Source organism: Bos javanicus, chromosome 10 (genome assembly GCF_032452875.1).
Source record: "Bos javanicus breed banteng chromosome 10, ARS-OSU_banteng_1.0, whole genome shotgun sequence".
In the NCBI taxonomy this organism is placed as follows: Eukaryota; Metazoa; Chordata; class Mammalia; order Artiodactyla; family Bovidae; genus Bos; species Bos javanicus.
This window is the reverse complement of record NC_083877.1, coordinates 39,664,535-39,681,639: the sequence shown is the minus strand read 5'-3', so window position 1 is coordinate 39,681,639 and position 17,105 is coordinate 39,664,535. Positions and strand designations below refer to the sequence as shown.

At 34.1% G+C, this 17,105-nt stretch overlaps 1 protein-coding gene across 1 annotated transcript in view; it reads left to right on the top strand.

Annotated features, from left to right (window-relative positions):
- MDGA2 (MAM domain containing glycosylphosphatidylinositol anchor 2) overlaps window positions 1-17,105 on the top strand; it is a 913,329-nt gene that overhangs the window by 668,333 nt on the left and 227,891 nt on the right. The window contains exon 8 of the mRNA XM_061430940.1: window positions 9,251-9,544. Coding sequence (XP_061286924.1) covers window positions 9,251-9,544 — 294 coding nt within the window. The remainder of the gene's footprint in view (window positions 1-9,250; window positions 9,545-17,105) is intronic.

The following is a 17,105-nucleotide window of genomic DNA, read 5'->3' as shown; positions in this document are numbered from 1 at the left end:
TTCATATTTTTAAAAAACTACAGAAGTACTCTGTGTGCTGCATATCATATAAATCACCATATTATCTCCATGTTTTTACAAACATGGAAGGAAGTATCTACTGCAACCTTTATTTCTGTCATGAGAAATGAGCTTTTAGAGTGTTGCTGTCTTTCATCAAATATTGTTACCCATCATGGTCTCTGAAAGAAAGCGTATATGAAAAGCCCATTATTAAGTGAGGAGTCTTTAGCATGTTGGATTTCTTTTGTCACCTTGAATATCTTTCAAACACATCTTACTAGATATTTTAATTGACACAAATTATTAAGAAAATGATTCAAGCTTATTTGTTTAAAAAGTATTTTGGATATTTGGATTAGAATTATTTTTATATTGAAGGGAGTTATCAGATTTGCCTTATATCATATGAATGTTTTCCAATGGCCACTTATAAATTCCATTTATTAAGGCTGTTTTTCCAAATCTTAGTGGTGTGTTCATCAAAATGTGTTCATAGCTGTATGAGGTGCATGATAATTAAAATATTTCAACCATTAGTATGTAAAGGTCTTAAAATACAGTTTATAGTTATGATATTATTCTCTCTTAGATTGAAGATACTTAATTGAATGGAAGAAAATTGAGTGGAGTTAGAACCAGATGCTGACAATTTCACTTAACCACAGGCTTATCTTACTTACCGCATGTGTGTGTCAGTCATTCAGTTGTGTCCAACTCTTTGTGACCCCATGAACTGTAAGCCTGCCAGGCTCTTCTGTCCATGGAATTCTCAAGGCAAGAATACTGGAGTAGGTTGCCATTTCTTTCTCCATACTTAACCCATAGTCCATTATTAAAAGGCATTACTGATATGCCATTGATAACTGTTGCAATTGCAAGCTATTTAGTTCTTTGCATGTGTGCTCGTCCTTTTAGCCATGTCCGACTTTTGTGATCCTATGGACCCTTCAGTTTCCTCTGTTCATGGGATCCTCCAGGCAAGAATACTTGAGTGGGTTTCCATGTCCTTCTACAGGGGTCTTCCTGACCCAGGGATTGAATCCGGTTATCCGGCATCTCCTGCATTACAGGTAGATTCTTTACCCACTGAGATACTTGGGAGGCCCATTCAGTTCTTTCAGTTCAGTTCAGTCGCTCAGTCATGTCTGACTCTTGGTGACCCCATGAACCGCAGCACACCAGGCCTCCCTGTCCATCACCAACTTCTGGAGTCTACCCAAAACCCATGTCCATTGAGTCCGTGATGCCATCCAGCCATCTCATCCTCTGTCGTCCCCTTCTTCTCTCATCTTCAATCTTTCCCAGCATCAGGGTCTTTTCCAATGAGTCAGCTCTTCTCATTAGGTGGTCAAAGTATTGGAGATTCAGCTTCAACATCAGTCCTTCCAATGAACACCCAGGCCTGATTTCCTTTAGAACAGACTGGTTGGATCTCCTTGCAGTCCAAGGGACTCTCAAGAGTCTTCTCCAACACCACAGTTCAAAAGCATCAATTCTTTGGCACTCAGCTTTCTTTATATTCCAACCCTCACATCCATACATGACTACTGGAAAAACCATAGCCTTGACTAGACATACCTTTGTTGACAAAGTAATGTCTCTACTTTTTAATATGCTGTCTAGGTTGGTCATAACGTTCTTTCCAAGGGTAAGTGTCTTTTAATTTCATGGCTGCAATCATCATATGCAGTGATTTTGGAGCCCCCAAAAATAAAGTCAGCCACCTTTTCCACTGTTTCCCCATCTATTCAGTTCTGTACCTCCATGTCAAATCATTTTGTGATTTTTCAAAACCTCTAAATCCAACTATATTCATGTGTAAGTCTCATGCTTTCAAGAAAGTGAAAGTGAAGTTGTTCAGTCGTGTCTGACTCCTTCCGACACCATGGACTGTAGCCTACCAGGCTCCTCTGTCCATGGGATTCTCCAGGCAAGGGTACTGGAGTGGGTTGCCATTTCCTCCTCCACATGCTTGCAAAGCTAATGTGTAATGTGTTGCAGGGGGAAAAAAAAACATCACTGCTGACTTAGACATTGACAAAGCACTCAAGTGTGAGAGAATATCTTTCCTTTAAAACTATGAGGTCTGAATTAAGGATTTTTCTAACCTTTGAGTTTCAATCAGTGGATCACTAAGCTTGAAACTCACATAAAGTCTACAGGAAAGTTTTACTTCACTTGTTTTTGAAGGTTAAAAAAAATACAATAAATTTGGTTCATTTGGATTAGTTAAATCTACAAATTAACTATTTACTTGAGTCTTAACTTTTTTACATGTGTTTACATAGACCTAGTCAGCATGAGCATGCTTGAATTTTGATTTCTGAGGTTCATTTTTATAAACAATATATTATTTTGGTCTTATTTATTTATGTTTTAAATATGAATTATACATTCCACTCTAAAACATACATATGTGTTATAAATTACTTCTCCCTAAAATTCAAATATAATTAATTAGTGCCATACTTATATTAGGATTCTTGAAAATATGAATCTGGATGTCCTTCTGGATACAATTCCACTTATTAGTTTATTACAATTTTTATATTAAAGAAATGCACCTTATTTAATTATTTACTATTAAAATACACTATACAGATTTATATATTTTAAAGCAATAAGCCCATAATAAGCGTATTCTGGTTTTTTTGTTTCTAACAGCATGATATTTTCTCATATAGTTGAGATGAACTAACTTTCCCCTGTATCCTTTTGGGTGAGGAAAATAAGTCCACCATTTTCTGAGTAAAAGCTAAAATTGAATTTCCTCACCTTCCTTCCTAATGAAGAAATGAAAGCAGTTATTTTCTACACTTGCTTTAGTTTACAGCCTGTGATACAATGGAAAAGTTGACAGAAAACCAGTTTGCTCAAATTACTTGCCTATTTTTTTTTATGTTTGGAATGAGAAGTTTTGGTGCCATATCATGTTTTTGAAGTCTCTTTGATTATAGCATCTCCTACAATAGCATTTTAGATAAGAAAGATCAAAGCAAGGGCAGCGTATTATAGGCTATATATCAAAGACTGTATGTATCTTTGTGTTTTTAATAGGGGAGACGTTTTTCTAGCAAATATAATATGAATAAACCAAGCTGTAGACATTTCTTACATTTCTACTTAATTTGATGTTTTTGTTATGAGACAATATTTTAATTAAAAAAACTTAGTTGATTAGAGAAAAAGCATGAAAACCATTATGACCAAATTAAATAATATATCCTGTTGGTACTTTTGTTGTTTGTTTTTAATTTATGATTTATCTATCCAAATCTTAAATGAAAGGTGAAAGAAAAGGAAAACTGCAAGAGCCCTTTTTTGACTCTCTTAACTCTCTTTGAGATCCCGTGGACTGTAGCCTGCCAGACTCCTCAGTCCATGGAATTCTCTAGGTAAGAATACTGGAGTTGGAAGCCACTTCCTACTCCAGGGAATCTTCCCAAACCAGGGATCAAACCAGTGTCTCCTGAATTGCAGTCAGATTCTTTACCTTTTGAGCCATCAGGAAGATCCCCTTAACTCTCACATACCTCCCCAGATCTCAATAACTACTACATTTGAAATCTATATTAACAATATATTTTAGAGGAAATTCTGCTAATTGAAATAATTGTAGAATTATTACATTTGGTCATTATTGCTTTTTAAAAACTATTCATGATTTTTATCTATCATGTTTATTTCTGTTATGGGCTTCCCTGGTGGGTCAGCTGGTAAAGAATCCACCTGCGATGCAGGAGACCTGGGTCTGATCCCTGGATTGGGAAGATCCCCTGGAGAAGGGAAAGTATTCTGGAAAAGGGAGAATACTCCAGTATTCTGGCCTGGAGAATTTAATAGACTGTATAGTCCATAGGGTCACAAAGAGTGGGATACGACTGAGCGGCTTTCACTTTTCTTTCTGTTATAGTTTTGGCATTTTATCTTTTCTCCTTCTTAACTGCTTTTGCTCTTTCTCTCCTTCTTCCTTCCTCAGTTATTTCATAACTTCCTGGTTTGTGCCAATCAGAAAAGTAGGGCATCAGGCTTTAGAGATAGAGCATGGCACTCTGTGCCTTCACAGACCTGCGTGGTCAGGGATATAGACATGGGAGAAAATACAGAGTGAAGCCATGAGTACAGGTGAAATGGGTATACACACAATATGTGGTCAAGAAGAGCGAACAACCAGCTCAACTGAGGGGTAGGCAAAGTTACCACCTAAGTGGTAACTCTGAACTGAATCTCAACACATGGGATAAGCAGGAGTGCTAGAAGACAGGGCCAGACTTGCTGAACACAGGGGAGAACTGCAAGAGCACTGAGATTCACTGTCAGTGGGACTGTAAGTAAATGAGTGTTGTAGGAGTGAGTGATTCTAGAAGAGCATTTCTAAGACTGTGTTGTCAGACCAGTGTATCTGGACTGACACTCTTGTTGTTATTGAAAAGTGGAGTTTTCATCAAATGAGCTTTGGAAGATAGGCTGCATTAACATTTTAAGTTTCTCTGAGTTCTTGAATCCTACAATATGCTAATGTGCATAGTAAAAGTAAGTAAAGTAAGTAAAGTCAAGTCACTCAGTCATGTCCGACTCTTTGCGACCCCATGGACTGTAGCCTACCAGGCTCCTCTGTCCATGGAATTTTCCAGGCAATAGTACTGGAGTGGATTGCCATTTCCTTCTCCAGGGGATCTTCCCCACCCAGGGATCGAACCTGGGTCTCCCAGATTGTAGACAGATGCTTAACCGTCTGAGCCATCAAGGAATCATATAGCACATATTATAGAAGAGTGAAAGATGAAGAAAAATATACCAAAACTAAAATTTACCAATAATTCCATATTCAGAGAGAGCTACTGTTAGTGTTTCAGCATAGTTCCTTCTAGGCTTTCTTTTCCTCTACATTTTCCCCCATGTAAGTCTTATTTTCCTCTCTAACTCAGTGATCAACTGCCTCACTGTCTTAATTTGTACATTTGGTATAAACATTTTTACTGACTTCCTATTAACTCAGAGACTGCAAAAGAGAGTGGGGGATTCTGCAAATATAAAGGTGAATCATGTATAGTCTCCCCTCTAAGAAGCTCTCTGCTGACATTCATTGGCATGTGTCTTTTCTATATAAAAATATGATATGGTTCATTAACATCTTTTACTCACTTATTAATAGTGGTTATAGCTGGCCATACTATTCACAAGAATGCTTTTCTTGCTTAACAATATAAATATCTTTATCAATAAGTGTGGGTTAATTACATCATCACTTAAAAATGCTGCATCATAATTTATTATGTGACTATATCATGATTTTTTGTAATAAAATCTGTCAGTCTGATTTCAGTTTATCTTTTTAAATTAAAGCAGTATTAGGATGAGCACTCTCATTGAGGATTGAAATTTTCATAGTGACAGAAATATAATTGCATTTCTGATGATAAATCTTATGACAGGGAAGCAGGAGGACAGGAAGAATTAGACTGGTGACAGAAAGACCACTTAGGACATTGTCACAAGAAGAAATAATGATGACTTTACTAAGAAATCTTCCTATAGCCATGAAAAGAAATGGGGAGATATAAGAGAGATATTTGATAGACAAACCAAAGCAGCTGATTGGAAGTGATGAGTTAGAATAAATGCTGAAACAAAGAAAAGTCTATGGTTTTTAATTAGCAGATCAAGTGTCCTCATAATTAGCTATCAACTAAGTCAAGAAATAAATAGTGCTTAAGGTTAAGGTTTAAGGACTTGCAAGAATTTTGGAAAATCATAGTAGGCTGCAATTACAGACTGAAAGAATCTTGAGGTAAAGTTATAATTCTTATTATAACCCTACAAAACAGAGAGATATTCATGAGAACAAATAAAATCTCCTAACAGAAACAAATATAATAATAATGATAATTTAGAGCATTCTAGAAAATGGAAAATATAATGTGGAAAGAGGGAAGCCTATAAAAACTTAACATTTTAGGACCTTCTTAGCCAAGAAGGTTGCAAAGAAAGGGTTAACTCTGAAATAAAAATTTCAAAAACATCATGGAAAGGGTGAAAAATAAGTTGTATTTTAACTGGACTTTGGTATTTATTTTAAAACGAGCAAATATATTAAAAATAAATTTGTAACTTACCTAGATTAAAACTGAGGTTTACATTTCTATAATTTTTATTACAAAAGGAGAAAAGTTTATCTAACAAATGATTACATTTACAAGGGAGTTTTTTTTTTTTTTTTTTAACTATTTAGCATGATAAACTTAAAAAGAATATAGCTAGCCAAGGATCTCTTTTTGTTAGACTGGCCTAATGTAATAAGATCTTTGAATATTCATCTTCTTAAATCAGAAAATGGATACTTTTATTAGCCCTCTCCTATCTTTAATGTTTTGCTGTTTGTTCCTATAATCAGAACATTAATACCCTTGGAGTTGGTTAAATATAAGTTCTTATTTTCAAAAATGAAGAAATTCATACTCAGAGTGTTTAAGCTTGGCCAAAGTCGTGTGACTTGTTTTTGTAAGAGGTGAAATTTTTCGATTTTAAATAACACTCCGTTAAATAATCTTTTAATGTATAATTTATTTTCATTTATTTTGTACAAATGTAAAATAATTTGGATATTTATTTTGCCATATATGGGAATTATTCTAGTATTGTTATATATAGATATTTAAGGCAGATATATAAGATACAACATAGAAAGATAAGGTAATTTGCAACATATGTGTTACATACTCCATCACATTTCTACCTAGACTCTTTTATTGTCCCTGAGATTCCAACCAAGAGACAGGCAGGGAAAACTGTTCCAGTTTGTCCATAGGAATAAAGTAATTATAAGCAAAAGGAGAGGAGTCCAGTGCTAACTCGTTATTCCTTTGAAACACCATAGTTTGCTTGCTAAAGCCTGCTTCAGGGTTCATATCTCTACATCAGCCACCTGCTATCAATTTGCCTCACTTTTAATTCTGCTCAAATCAAAGTATTTATCTTCTCTTATTCTCAGTTTTCTCATTTGTTAAATTTTAATATTAAACATTTGATTCAAAGATGGTCATGAGAATTCATGAAAATGTAAAATTCCTAACTATGCCAGGTACACAATAGGAGCATAATTAATGTTAAATGTTGAGGTTATTGCTGTTATTCTGTATCCTTTCTCATGGAGGGTGAATAAATATTTCAGCTTTTTTTTGATCCTGTTGTTACAAGGTGATGCTTGTTTAGTATTGTATCATTCTCTGGTGATTCACTACAAAAAGAACAAATTATTTAGCTACATTATTTAGTTGTTTATATTTACAAGAGTAAACGATTTAATCATATAGGTTTTTTTTTAATGCAGCCATATTTAAACATGTTTTTGTTTATGCCATTTCCTAGAATGTATATATATTTCAAGAAGATAGTGGTAAACGTTTCATGTTTTCTAAATTCTAAGATGCTGTGCATGGTTAAATAGTTTTTTAAACTAGAAGTAAATGAAGGAATTAAATGGAAAAGTAGACATGAAGATATTTAAACAGCAAGATAATTCATTCTGATATCACTTTGTAAATTTTGTTTTCTATGTATAAAAGAAAAACAGTTCAACATTAGTAGAAAAATATATTAAAGGTTAAATATGTTTGTTTTTGTTCCTGGGCACTGGAGCACAGTAATGCTAGAAGGGCAAATACAATTTTTGCCTTTTTATTTATATGCAGTATTACCTCCAAAGGGGAAAATGCATGACATTTTCACAGGGATAGAATTATGTGTATGTTTCTGGTTATTCTTATTCTGCCATTCTAATTTAGCCCATGCTTTTCTTACAGATCCTCTATTGTATAAATACTTTTGAATTCATATACATTTGTATGAGAAGTAAAAGTCTTCCAGTGGAACAGAAGATACCTTAAAAAAAAAAAAAAACCTCATTGAATAATACTTCCCTTTTATTAGTTCATGTTTTCAAGTGTGGTAAAGTTAACTTACTATAAAATCAATCTAGTACTTCCTGATGGTCTAGTGGCTAAGAATCTGCACTCCCAGTACAGGGGACCTGGGTTGGATCCCTGGGCGGAAACTAAGATCCCACATACTGCAACTATAAGCCTGGACACCACAACCAGTGAGCTACGCGCCACAGCTCGAGAAGCCGCCGCGACACAAAAAAAGACCCAGCGCAGCCAAAATAAATAATAATACACAATTTTTAAAAATCAACCTAAAAGTGAAAGTGAAGTCGCTCAGTCGTGTCTGACTCTTTGCAACCCCGTGGGCTGTAGCCTACCAGACTCCTCTGTCCATGGGATTTTCCAGGCGATAGTACTGGAGTGGATTGCCATTTCTTTCTCCAGGTGATCTACCCAACCCAGGGATTGAACCGGGGTCTCCCGCATTGTAGACAGACGCTTTACCATCTGAGCCATCTCATGAATATCTGAGCCATCTCATGAATATCTTCGGTAACATCAGAAATTAGCTTTACTTGAGAAAAGTACATTCTTAAATTATTGAAATATATTTTTCAAAACTCACTTGAAATACATTTTATAGAAATAGTGGCAATGTCGTAACAACCTATTTACAATGAACTCAAAATGTGTTCAAGGCAAATCATATGAAATTCAAATGTCAAAAAATATTAACAATCAAAAAGATTAATTCGTTCAGTTGTCAGAGTGTGGCATTGTAATACATTGTTCCATTTCATTTTCTCAGGGGGAAGAACAAATCCTAAACCTTAGCAGTTTGGTCAGTTTCAAAATCAGTTTTCAGAACTTTGGATTTTATATCAAAGGTTCTTCTTTTTCCCCTTCCTATTGCATTTATTGTACCTACTAAGTCTATAATATCTCTTATCCCCTTCTTATAGCATCTTTGGGTAAGAGATAATGGCCTACAGAAGACTGAAAAACTTAATTTTACCTTAGCAAGTAGGATCACTCTTCTGTGAAATGCAGATGTTAAAGACCCAGTTAATGGTTGATAATGACAAATTATGGAGTAGATTGTTCTTACGTTGATCATTCGCATTCCAGTTTAACGCTTATTTATCTTGCTAATGTTTGAAGTCCTCATTTGAGAACATGAAAACGGTTTAGAATTACTTAAATGAGGGTATGTGCCACTTATTCCCAAGGTCTCTGTAATTTTTGTCATCTGAATTGTCACACTTCTTCAACCAGCAGAAATTGTTTCCTTATGATTTTCTGTGTTTGAATATGCTTTACCAGTATATACTAACCTTGAAAAATTTTCTTTTTCCCATTTCAAGTTCCACCCAATCTGACTGTTCCGCAGGAAAAATCACCTTTGGTCACCAGAGAAGGAGACACAATAGAACTGCAGTGTCAAGTAACTGGAAAACCTAAACCCATCATCCTTTGGTCTAGAGCGGATAAAGAAGTCGCAATGCCTGATGGGAATATGCAAATGGAGAGTTATGATGGAACTCTGAGAATTGTGAATGTATCTAGGGAAATGTCAGGAATGTACCGATGTCAGACCAGCCAGTATAATGGATTTAACGTGAAACCAAGAGAAGCCTTGGTGCAGCTCATTGTGCAGTGTAAGTACATTTTTCTCTATGTATTTCTATTGGGAGGACAAGGGAAGAAAATTAGATAATTTTTGGAGATGGATTAGGAACCAATATTTCTACATTATTGCTACCCAATTTAAACTATAATTTCCCTAAGTCTGCCTATTACTTGAGCTAATACACACTAATGGAAAAGAATTGTATTAGTATGTGTGTGATGATTATGATGGTGTTATGTCATTGGTTAAGGCCAAAGAATCAACAAGCCTAATGGTTAAAAACTGGCTGTGTGCAATGAAGCAAAATGGAAATTGGAAGTAATTGCTAATTCAGATTATAATACTCCTTTGTTTTCACTGTCTATGTTTCTGCTTCAGCAATTGCCTGTCCTTTGCCCAAATTATTCACCTATCTGAGGGTGTCCTTTGCTTAAATTGTGGAGACCGAATCATTGCAATGCTGTTTGCTATCTGAAATTGTAAGAGTAGATTACATAATTGTAGTAACATTGAGATAATTCAGGCAGATATTATGTGCTGATTTTTTGCTTTACTTTCCTAACAGATAATTATTTAACTCTGAGAGCTGAATATGATGGATTTTTAACTATTTTCATTGAAAGGGCTAACAAAAAATGCAGACATAGTGTGCTTTGTATTTGCTTTTAGTGTAAAAATGCCTAGACTCATGAAATTAAGAAGTTTAACAATGCCACTGGTGTTGGGTTATTAGAGAATGATGCCTGGTATTTTGGATAGCAGGTGGTGTGGGTTATACTGAAGAGAAGAAGCAAGCTAAGTACAATCTGTTCAAACTTCAGGAATGTTGCTGTAAATTTTAGTTGAGGTATTATTTGTTATTTACATGGTGGCAAAATCTTTAAGAAAAAGAATGAAGTGGAAGCAACTATACACTTCAATAAGCAACGATGTTCTTTTCTTTTGTGGTTCTTTCCTAATGCAGAAAATGGAAAATAGAAATCAGTCCAAAATGTCTATTTTTGTATTAGTCTTAAAGATGTTGGCAGATTGAATTATCTTACTTTAAATTTGGAAAGATAATTGAAATATGGAAGGATTATGTTTGCAACAGATAACACGCATGTTTATGTGTGCGGAGTGTGAGTGTGAGTAATGGGAGGAGCAAGGTTCTGGCTGCTGTTTAACCCTTTCTTGTCCCTATACTTTAGAAACTCAGCTTTCAAAGTGCTGTTTGTCCTATAGATAAGCAAACTTATACTTGTCAAGTATCTTACTAGTTTTATCTGTAAAGAATGCAGCTCTTAAATGGTAAGTTCCATTCCACAGTTGAATGTTACCTTTTTTTTTCTCACTGGCCTTTATACTCATGAGAATAAGCTCATAGGGTAGGAGGTTCATGTGAAAACAAATTTCAGAAAGAAAAACAAAATTTTAAAGAAACCTCTCCTCAATTCTCCAATAAATAAGAGACACCCTCAGGTAATCAGGACATGGATACAGTTTGAAGTACTTTATTCTTGTTGGTAATCACAGGAATATGTTTTTCCTCTAGAGCTATGCAGGAAGTTTCAGTGTTCCTAAAGCTATTGGGCAATTTGTTTTCACTCTGCTCACACCTCTCTGTGGAAGCTGTGACACAAATAAAAGCTGTGGAACCCATTGGCTCTAGGGAATTTTGAATTAAAGTTTCAAGAGCCAGGATCTTTAATCTCCATAGAATATACTAACCTCTAGGATTCGTTTGGTGACCTAACTTCCCCTGTTTTTGCTTCCTAATAGATTTCAGATATAATAAGTTCAGCACCCGATCTTAAAATTCAATCCTGTTAATATCAGATGAATTGGCACAGTTGTCTCTAGTGTCACAAGGATGTAATTGACTAAAAGACATCAGTAGACATAGGCAAAGCCAAATTCATTTAATGCACAGGAAAAGATCTGCATCCCAAGGTGACTTTGCAGAGCAGAAGGTATAATCTAACAACACTTCCTCTCAGAGGCAAGTTCCCCAGCCTACAAGGAAACACGGCTGGGTGCCAGCAGCTTGGCCAGTTGCTGGTGAGAATGCCCGAAGGTCTTTCAAAAAGCTCTCTTTCATGTATTCCCAACTCTTTTGAAGAATCTGGTTATGTGTCTGAGCATCTGCCAGGTACAAATAACTGGTAACAACTCCAGAAGCCTTAAGTACTTAAGGCTTATTCCTGTAAAACTAGCCATGCAGAAATCTTGATAATATTTTTAAATGATAAACAATTTAACTTTTATGATGATTTCTTAAAAGAATGAAAATAATATGGTATTTGTGCTTAATTTGGATAGCTGTGCCACATATGCAAATAATTCATATAGAATATAAAATAAGTCATTTCATATACTTTATATATCATATATCCATTTGATATATAAAGCTATGGTTTATGCATTTTGTATTCTCAGCATAATATATTTTATATTATAGCTAGTCAGCAAATGCATTGAGTAAATATAACAAATGGAATGTATATATATATGGAATATATTTGTATATATATATATATATATATATCTTGCTTCTTGTATAATTTGTTCTTTATTATTTAGGGTTCAGGAATATCTGAGGACTAGCCACATAACAGTTTGACAGCTGAAAATGTTCAAGTGTATGAAGGGAGGAGATGTCAAATACTCTAACTTGTACCTAACACATTTTTCAGTATGTGAACGCTATACTTTAGTTTATTAAGATCTCCTTTCCTAAAATATATTACACTGACAAATTCTGGGACAGTCTATTTTGCACACACACAATATGTATATATATACACAAAAATATATATATATATAAAAACATATTTATATATAATTGTATCATTTTTGAAACATGAAAGAATGAAAAATAGATGGTCATAATAGATAAAAAACACACAAAAATGTGTCTCTAAAGCATATTTCCCCTTGTTAAGTTTTAGTTGTGTCCAATTAAACAATAACCGATCAAAAGAAGTAGTTGTATTAGTAATTGATGAGCAGAGGTAGTAAGGCCTAAGTATAAATAATATAATTGTTTTCATATTGCATAAAAAATGAAACAGTCCACTTAGCTTAATGTTCTAAATCTTCAAGTGAGATTTGTTCTTAGCCAATGTGTTAAAATTATACAGTAGTCATTTTATTAAAACTTTTTAAATTATTTACTATCCCCAGTTAATTTGCTTCTTCTTAAAATGTGTGGATAGTGATTTAGCAAGTGACAGAAGCCTAGAGGTATTTTACACCCTTCTATGTCCTATTAAGAGTAGCTTAATCACCATAATGAAATGGTTTAAATTATTAAATTTTTGTGCACAGTGCTCATTCCTGAAAGCTGAGGCTTATTTTATAATATTTTTAATTTCTACAATAGCAAGTTAGGACAAATGATATAGACTGGAATGAGAAGTTTCAAATATAAGGCCTTGAAAAATAGTGGATAAAATTCATCTAAATTTTTAAAAATGCTAGATGAAATTGCAGCAAATATTGTACAGTTTTTAATAACAGACCTTTAAATATTCAGCCACTATTTAATTTCATTCACATTTTTTGAAAATATGTAATAATTCTTTTAACTTGCTTATATTTATTTGAAGCAGTATTAGAATAGATCATTGAAAATAAAAATGTTGCATAGGTTAATTGGTTCATTATTTAAAAGTTATAATATGCATGAGCCTATTGAACAAAAGTAGAACACTTTCCTAAACATAGTAGCTGTAGTTAAAGTGATTTTTACATTTATCCAGTAAAATAATGATCATTTAAATAGTAATTAAGTGAAAATGTCATTGGAAGAATATATTCAAATATTTATATTAAATGAAGAAGTCCAGTTATGCCTATGGTCCTCTAAAAGAAATTATTGCTCTTTGAAGTGAATATATATATATATATATATAGTACACTGTGATTTTGATTTCATAAACTATAGAATTTTATTTTTAATAAAAGCCAAACTTTAAATGGTTTAATCTCAAACACTGGTAAAATCTTTCAGTGAAGTAAGAAATCTTTTAGTGAAGAAATATATTTCAATATATTTTGAGATATATTTTCTGGAAAATCAGCTGAAGAACATATATACTACATTGGATGTCAGTTTTAACCAAAGCTTTATTATCTGTAGGCACCTACAATTAAAGATATTTCTTTTATAAGATATAAAGTACACACGAAAACTCCAAAACTGACAAGTGTTAAAATGCATTAAGTAACTATCCTTCAGTTCAGTTCAGTTCAGTCGCTCAGTCGGTCCGACTCTTTGCGACTGAACTGAACTCCACTGAAAGATAGTTACTTAATACATTTTAACACTTGTCAGTTTTGGAGTTTTCGTGTGTACTTTCAGCTATCTTCAAATGAGATTCCATGCTCCCTTTACTTACAATTTCTATTTTCCAAATGAAGGAAAACTATGAAAGGAAACAATCAGAGCTATTGAAAGACCCTTGTTCCTCAACTATTTCCAAAGCAAGACCAGAAATTGTATGAAGAGGAGTGAACCATAGATTAAAGCCATTATCGCTTACTCTTTTACTCAAGAAGCTTATTGAAGAGTGCATGTTTATTTCTTTCAATCAAATGAATATTCAACCAAAGCAGAATATCATGGACCTTAAAAGGAAAATTAAAGACAGATTGGAATATCATGTAACAGATATGGTGACTATTGTTAGATGAATTACTGAGTAATTTTCTACAGTGTTGAGATATACAGAATAACTGAATTGAACAAATATAACTTCTTTTTGGGTTATTTTAAAACTATTGTGACTAAATTGATCTAAAGATAATATGAGAGACAAGGTATTGATTAAAGAGGAAACAGGAGGCAGTTTGCCATATTCACACACAGAGATGTTCAAGGCTATACAAGGGAATTTATAAGTAAATGGACAATAATTTTACTTAAAAGAACAAAATAAGCCTTCTAACATAACCTGGAATGCTCTACTTATTCAGATGTATTCTTATTTTTCGTATTAATTCATCCCATCCCATCTCCTCTCAGCCTCACAGACATGGTAACTCAATGATGCCTCTATCATAGACTTCTATACCCCCATTCTCCTCTTCCCACCAGTTCTTCAACTCTTTAACCATTTAAGTCCTGCCTCAGTCCTCCCCCTTTAGTAAGCCCATTAGTTACTGAGAAGGGCCCTCCTTGTTAGAACTTCAAAGTAAAACTGCATTTGGAACATGTATATTAGATGGCAACAACAATAACATTAGAAGATATACTTCTTTCAAAATCATTGGCTATTATTTCACTGTTGTTGTTCAGTCACTAAGTTGTGTCTGACTCTTTGCGAACTGCAGCACGGACTGCACGGACTGACATGGACTGCAGCACGCCATGCTCCTTTGCCCTTCACTATGTCTTGGAGTTTACTCAGATTCACGTCCATTGAGTCAGTGATGCTATCTAGCCGTTTCACTGTTGACTTCATCAAAACCCTCTGTACTATTGCATAGAGAATGAGTTTGAACAACACAAAAAGTCCTTCTTATGGATTTATTTCTTTCAACAGTATGACTTGATTCTAAAAGACTTAGTTTACTCTCATAAAATAAATGTATACTCAAAAGTTGAAGACAAACCCTTAAGGTTATTCAAAAGAGTATATTAGATACAGAAATGGTAAGTTCAAGTTTATTTTCTCTACATTTTAGGTAATGACAGCAAAAGAGTGTACAACCACTGCCCCTGTATGAATGATAACTTTAAAGAGAGTATTCATTTAAAGAATTTTCTTTGAGCCACACTATCATAGCTTTTATCCCTTACAATGCCTGGTACAGTCCATAGACTGTAGAATCAGACATGACTAAGCACACACGCACCCACACCCATGTTATTAAAAGGTGAACTGAGGCATGTTGAAAATTTTAAGCAAGCTCTTGAACTCATATTAGAGCAGAAATTGATTCTGATCCACCAGCACCAAACTGGAAGTGATTAGGAGTGCTCCATAGACAGGAGCTTGTGGCGACAGGTATAGAAAATGTAAAAACAAATAAGCAAGATATTGACTGGCTACGGTTTAAAGCCTCCCTGATAGCTGAGTTGGTTAAGAATCCACCCAAAATGCAGGAGACCCCCATTCAATTCCTCGGTTGGGAAGATCTGAGAAGGGAAAGGCTACCCACTCCATTATTCTGGCTAGAGAATTCCATGGACTGTATAGTCCATGGGGGTTTCAAAGAGTTAGACACAACTGAGTCACTTTTACTTTCAAAGTTTCAAGCCTGGTTGTCTGTTTGTGATTGGTCATCTTTAGATTTCAGTTTTGTAACCTTGATCCTTTCATAGGCTTTGATTTTGGTTTGCTTACACCTCAGTCTAATGGCCTCCTTGTTTAATGAATTTAACATTATATGTATATGGCCCATGGCCAATATCTTAATATCTTGAGCTTCAGTTTTCTATTTCCAAGAAAAGAAAAATGTTTTCCATTTTCAATTAACATTTATTTGGAATAACTTTGCAAAGCTCCTAGAATATTGCTCACCAGGCAGCACAAAATAGAAATGATGATTATCATTTTAATGTATCAGTTCTGAAATGTTTTAATGTAAACTATCCATTTTCTTAGTGCAAATTATTCCTTTTCTACCTTACTGTTTCCTGTTTCCTTCTCTAAAGACCCTTTGATCCATTCCTACTATAACTTAAGGTCTTTGTGGGCCAAAGCAGCTGTTACATTTCTAGCATGAGAGCAGCTGTAAAATTGGTAGATTCTTGATTAACTGATCCATTTCTAGGATCTCTGTACTTGACATAAGGTTAAAGTTAAAACTTTAGTAATAAGAAATGTAAAATTTTATCTTCTCAAGTGAATATAGATTGGGGAAAATATTTACATTTACCAAGATAATAATATTTTAAGCATTCACTGTTCATATTTTAACATGAATGATTATTAAATGGAACTCAGTATTTATTACACATGGTTCCTTTATTTGAATTAAGTGGCCATATTTGTTCTTCTGATGTTTGCAGAAGTTATTTAAAAGCATTAATCAATGAAACCTTGAGGCAGTGTTAATATTTCGAGAACATTAATATTTGTGCTATTTTCTCCCATCTTAGCTTCCGCATCCCCAAGTAGTTAAGATCTTGTCTTTAAAAAGAAGAAACTATAGCCTTATATGATAGTATACAATTTAAACTGTATAAAATAAACTCTATTTTTTTTCCCATGTCAATATGTCATATAAGTATACTTCACCTCATTTCCCAGAATTTTAATGAGAAATTATAATGGAGCTGCCTTGAAAAAAAAAAAAAAAGGTTTGCTTAAAGATTTTATTTTTATGTTCCTCCTAAATATTTGAAAATTGAATGTCCCAAGTGGACATGATATTTTGCAGAGTCTTTATGATGAATTTACTTTAGCTGAACTAAGATCATGGCATCTGATCCCATCACTTCAGGGCAAATAGATGGAGAAACAGTGGAAACAGTGGCAGACTTTATTTTTGGTGAGGCTCCAAAATCACTGCAGATGGTAACTGCAGCCATGAAATTAAAAGACACTTGCTCCTTGGAAGAAAAGCTATGACCAACCTTGACAGCATATTAAAAAGCA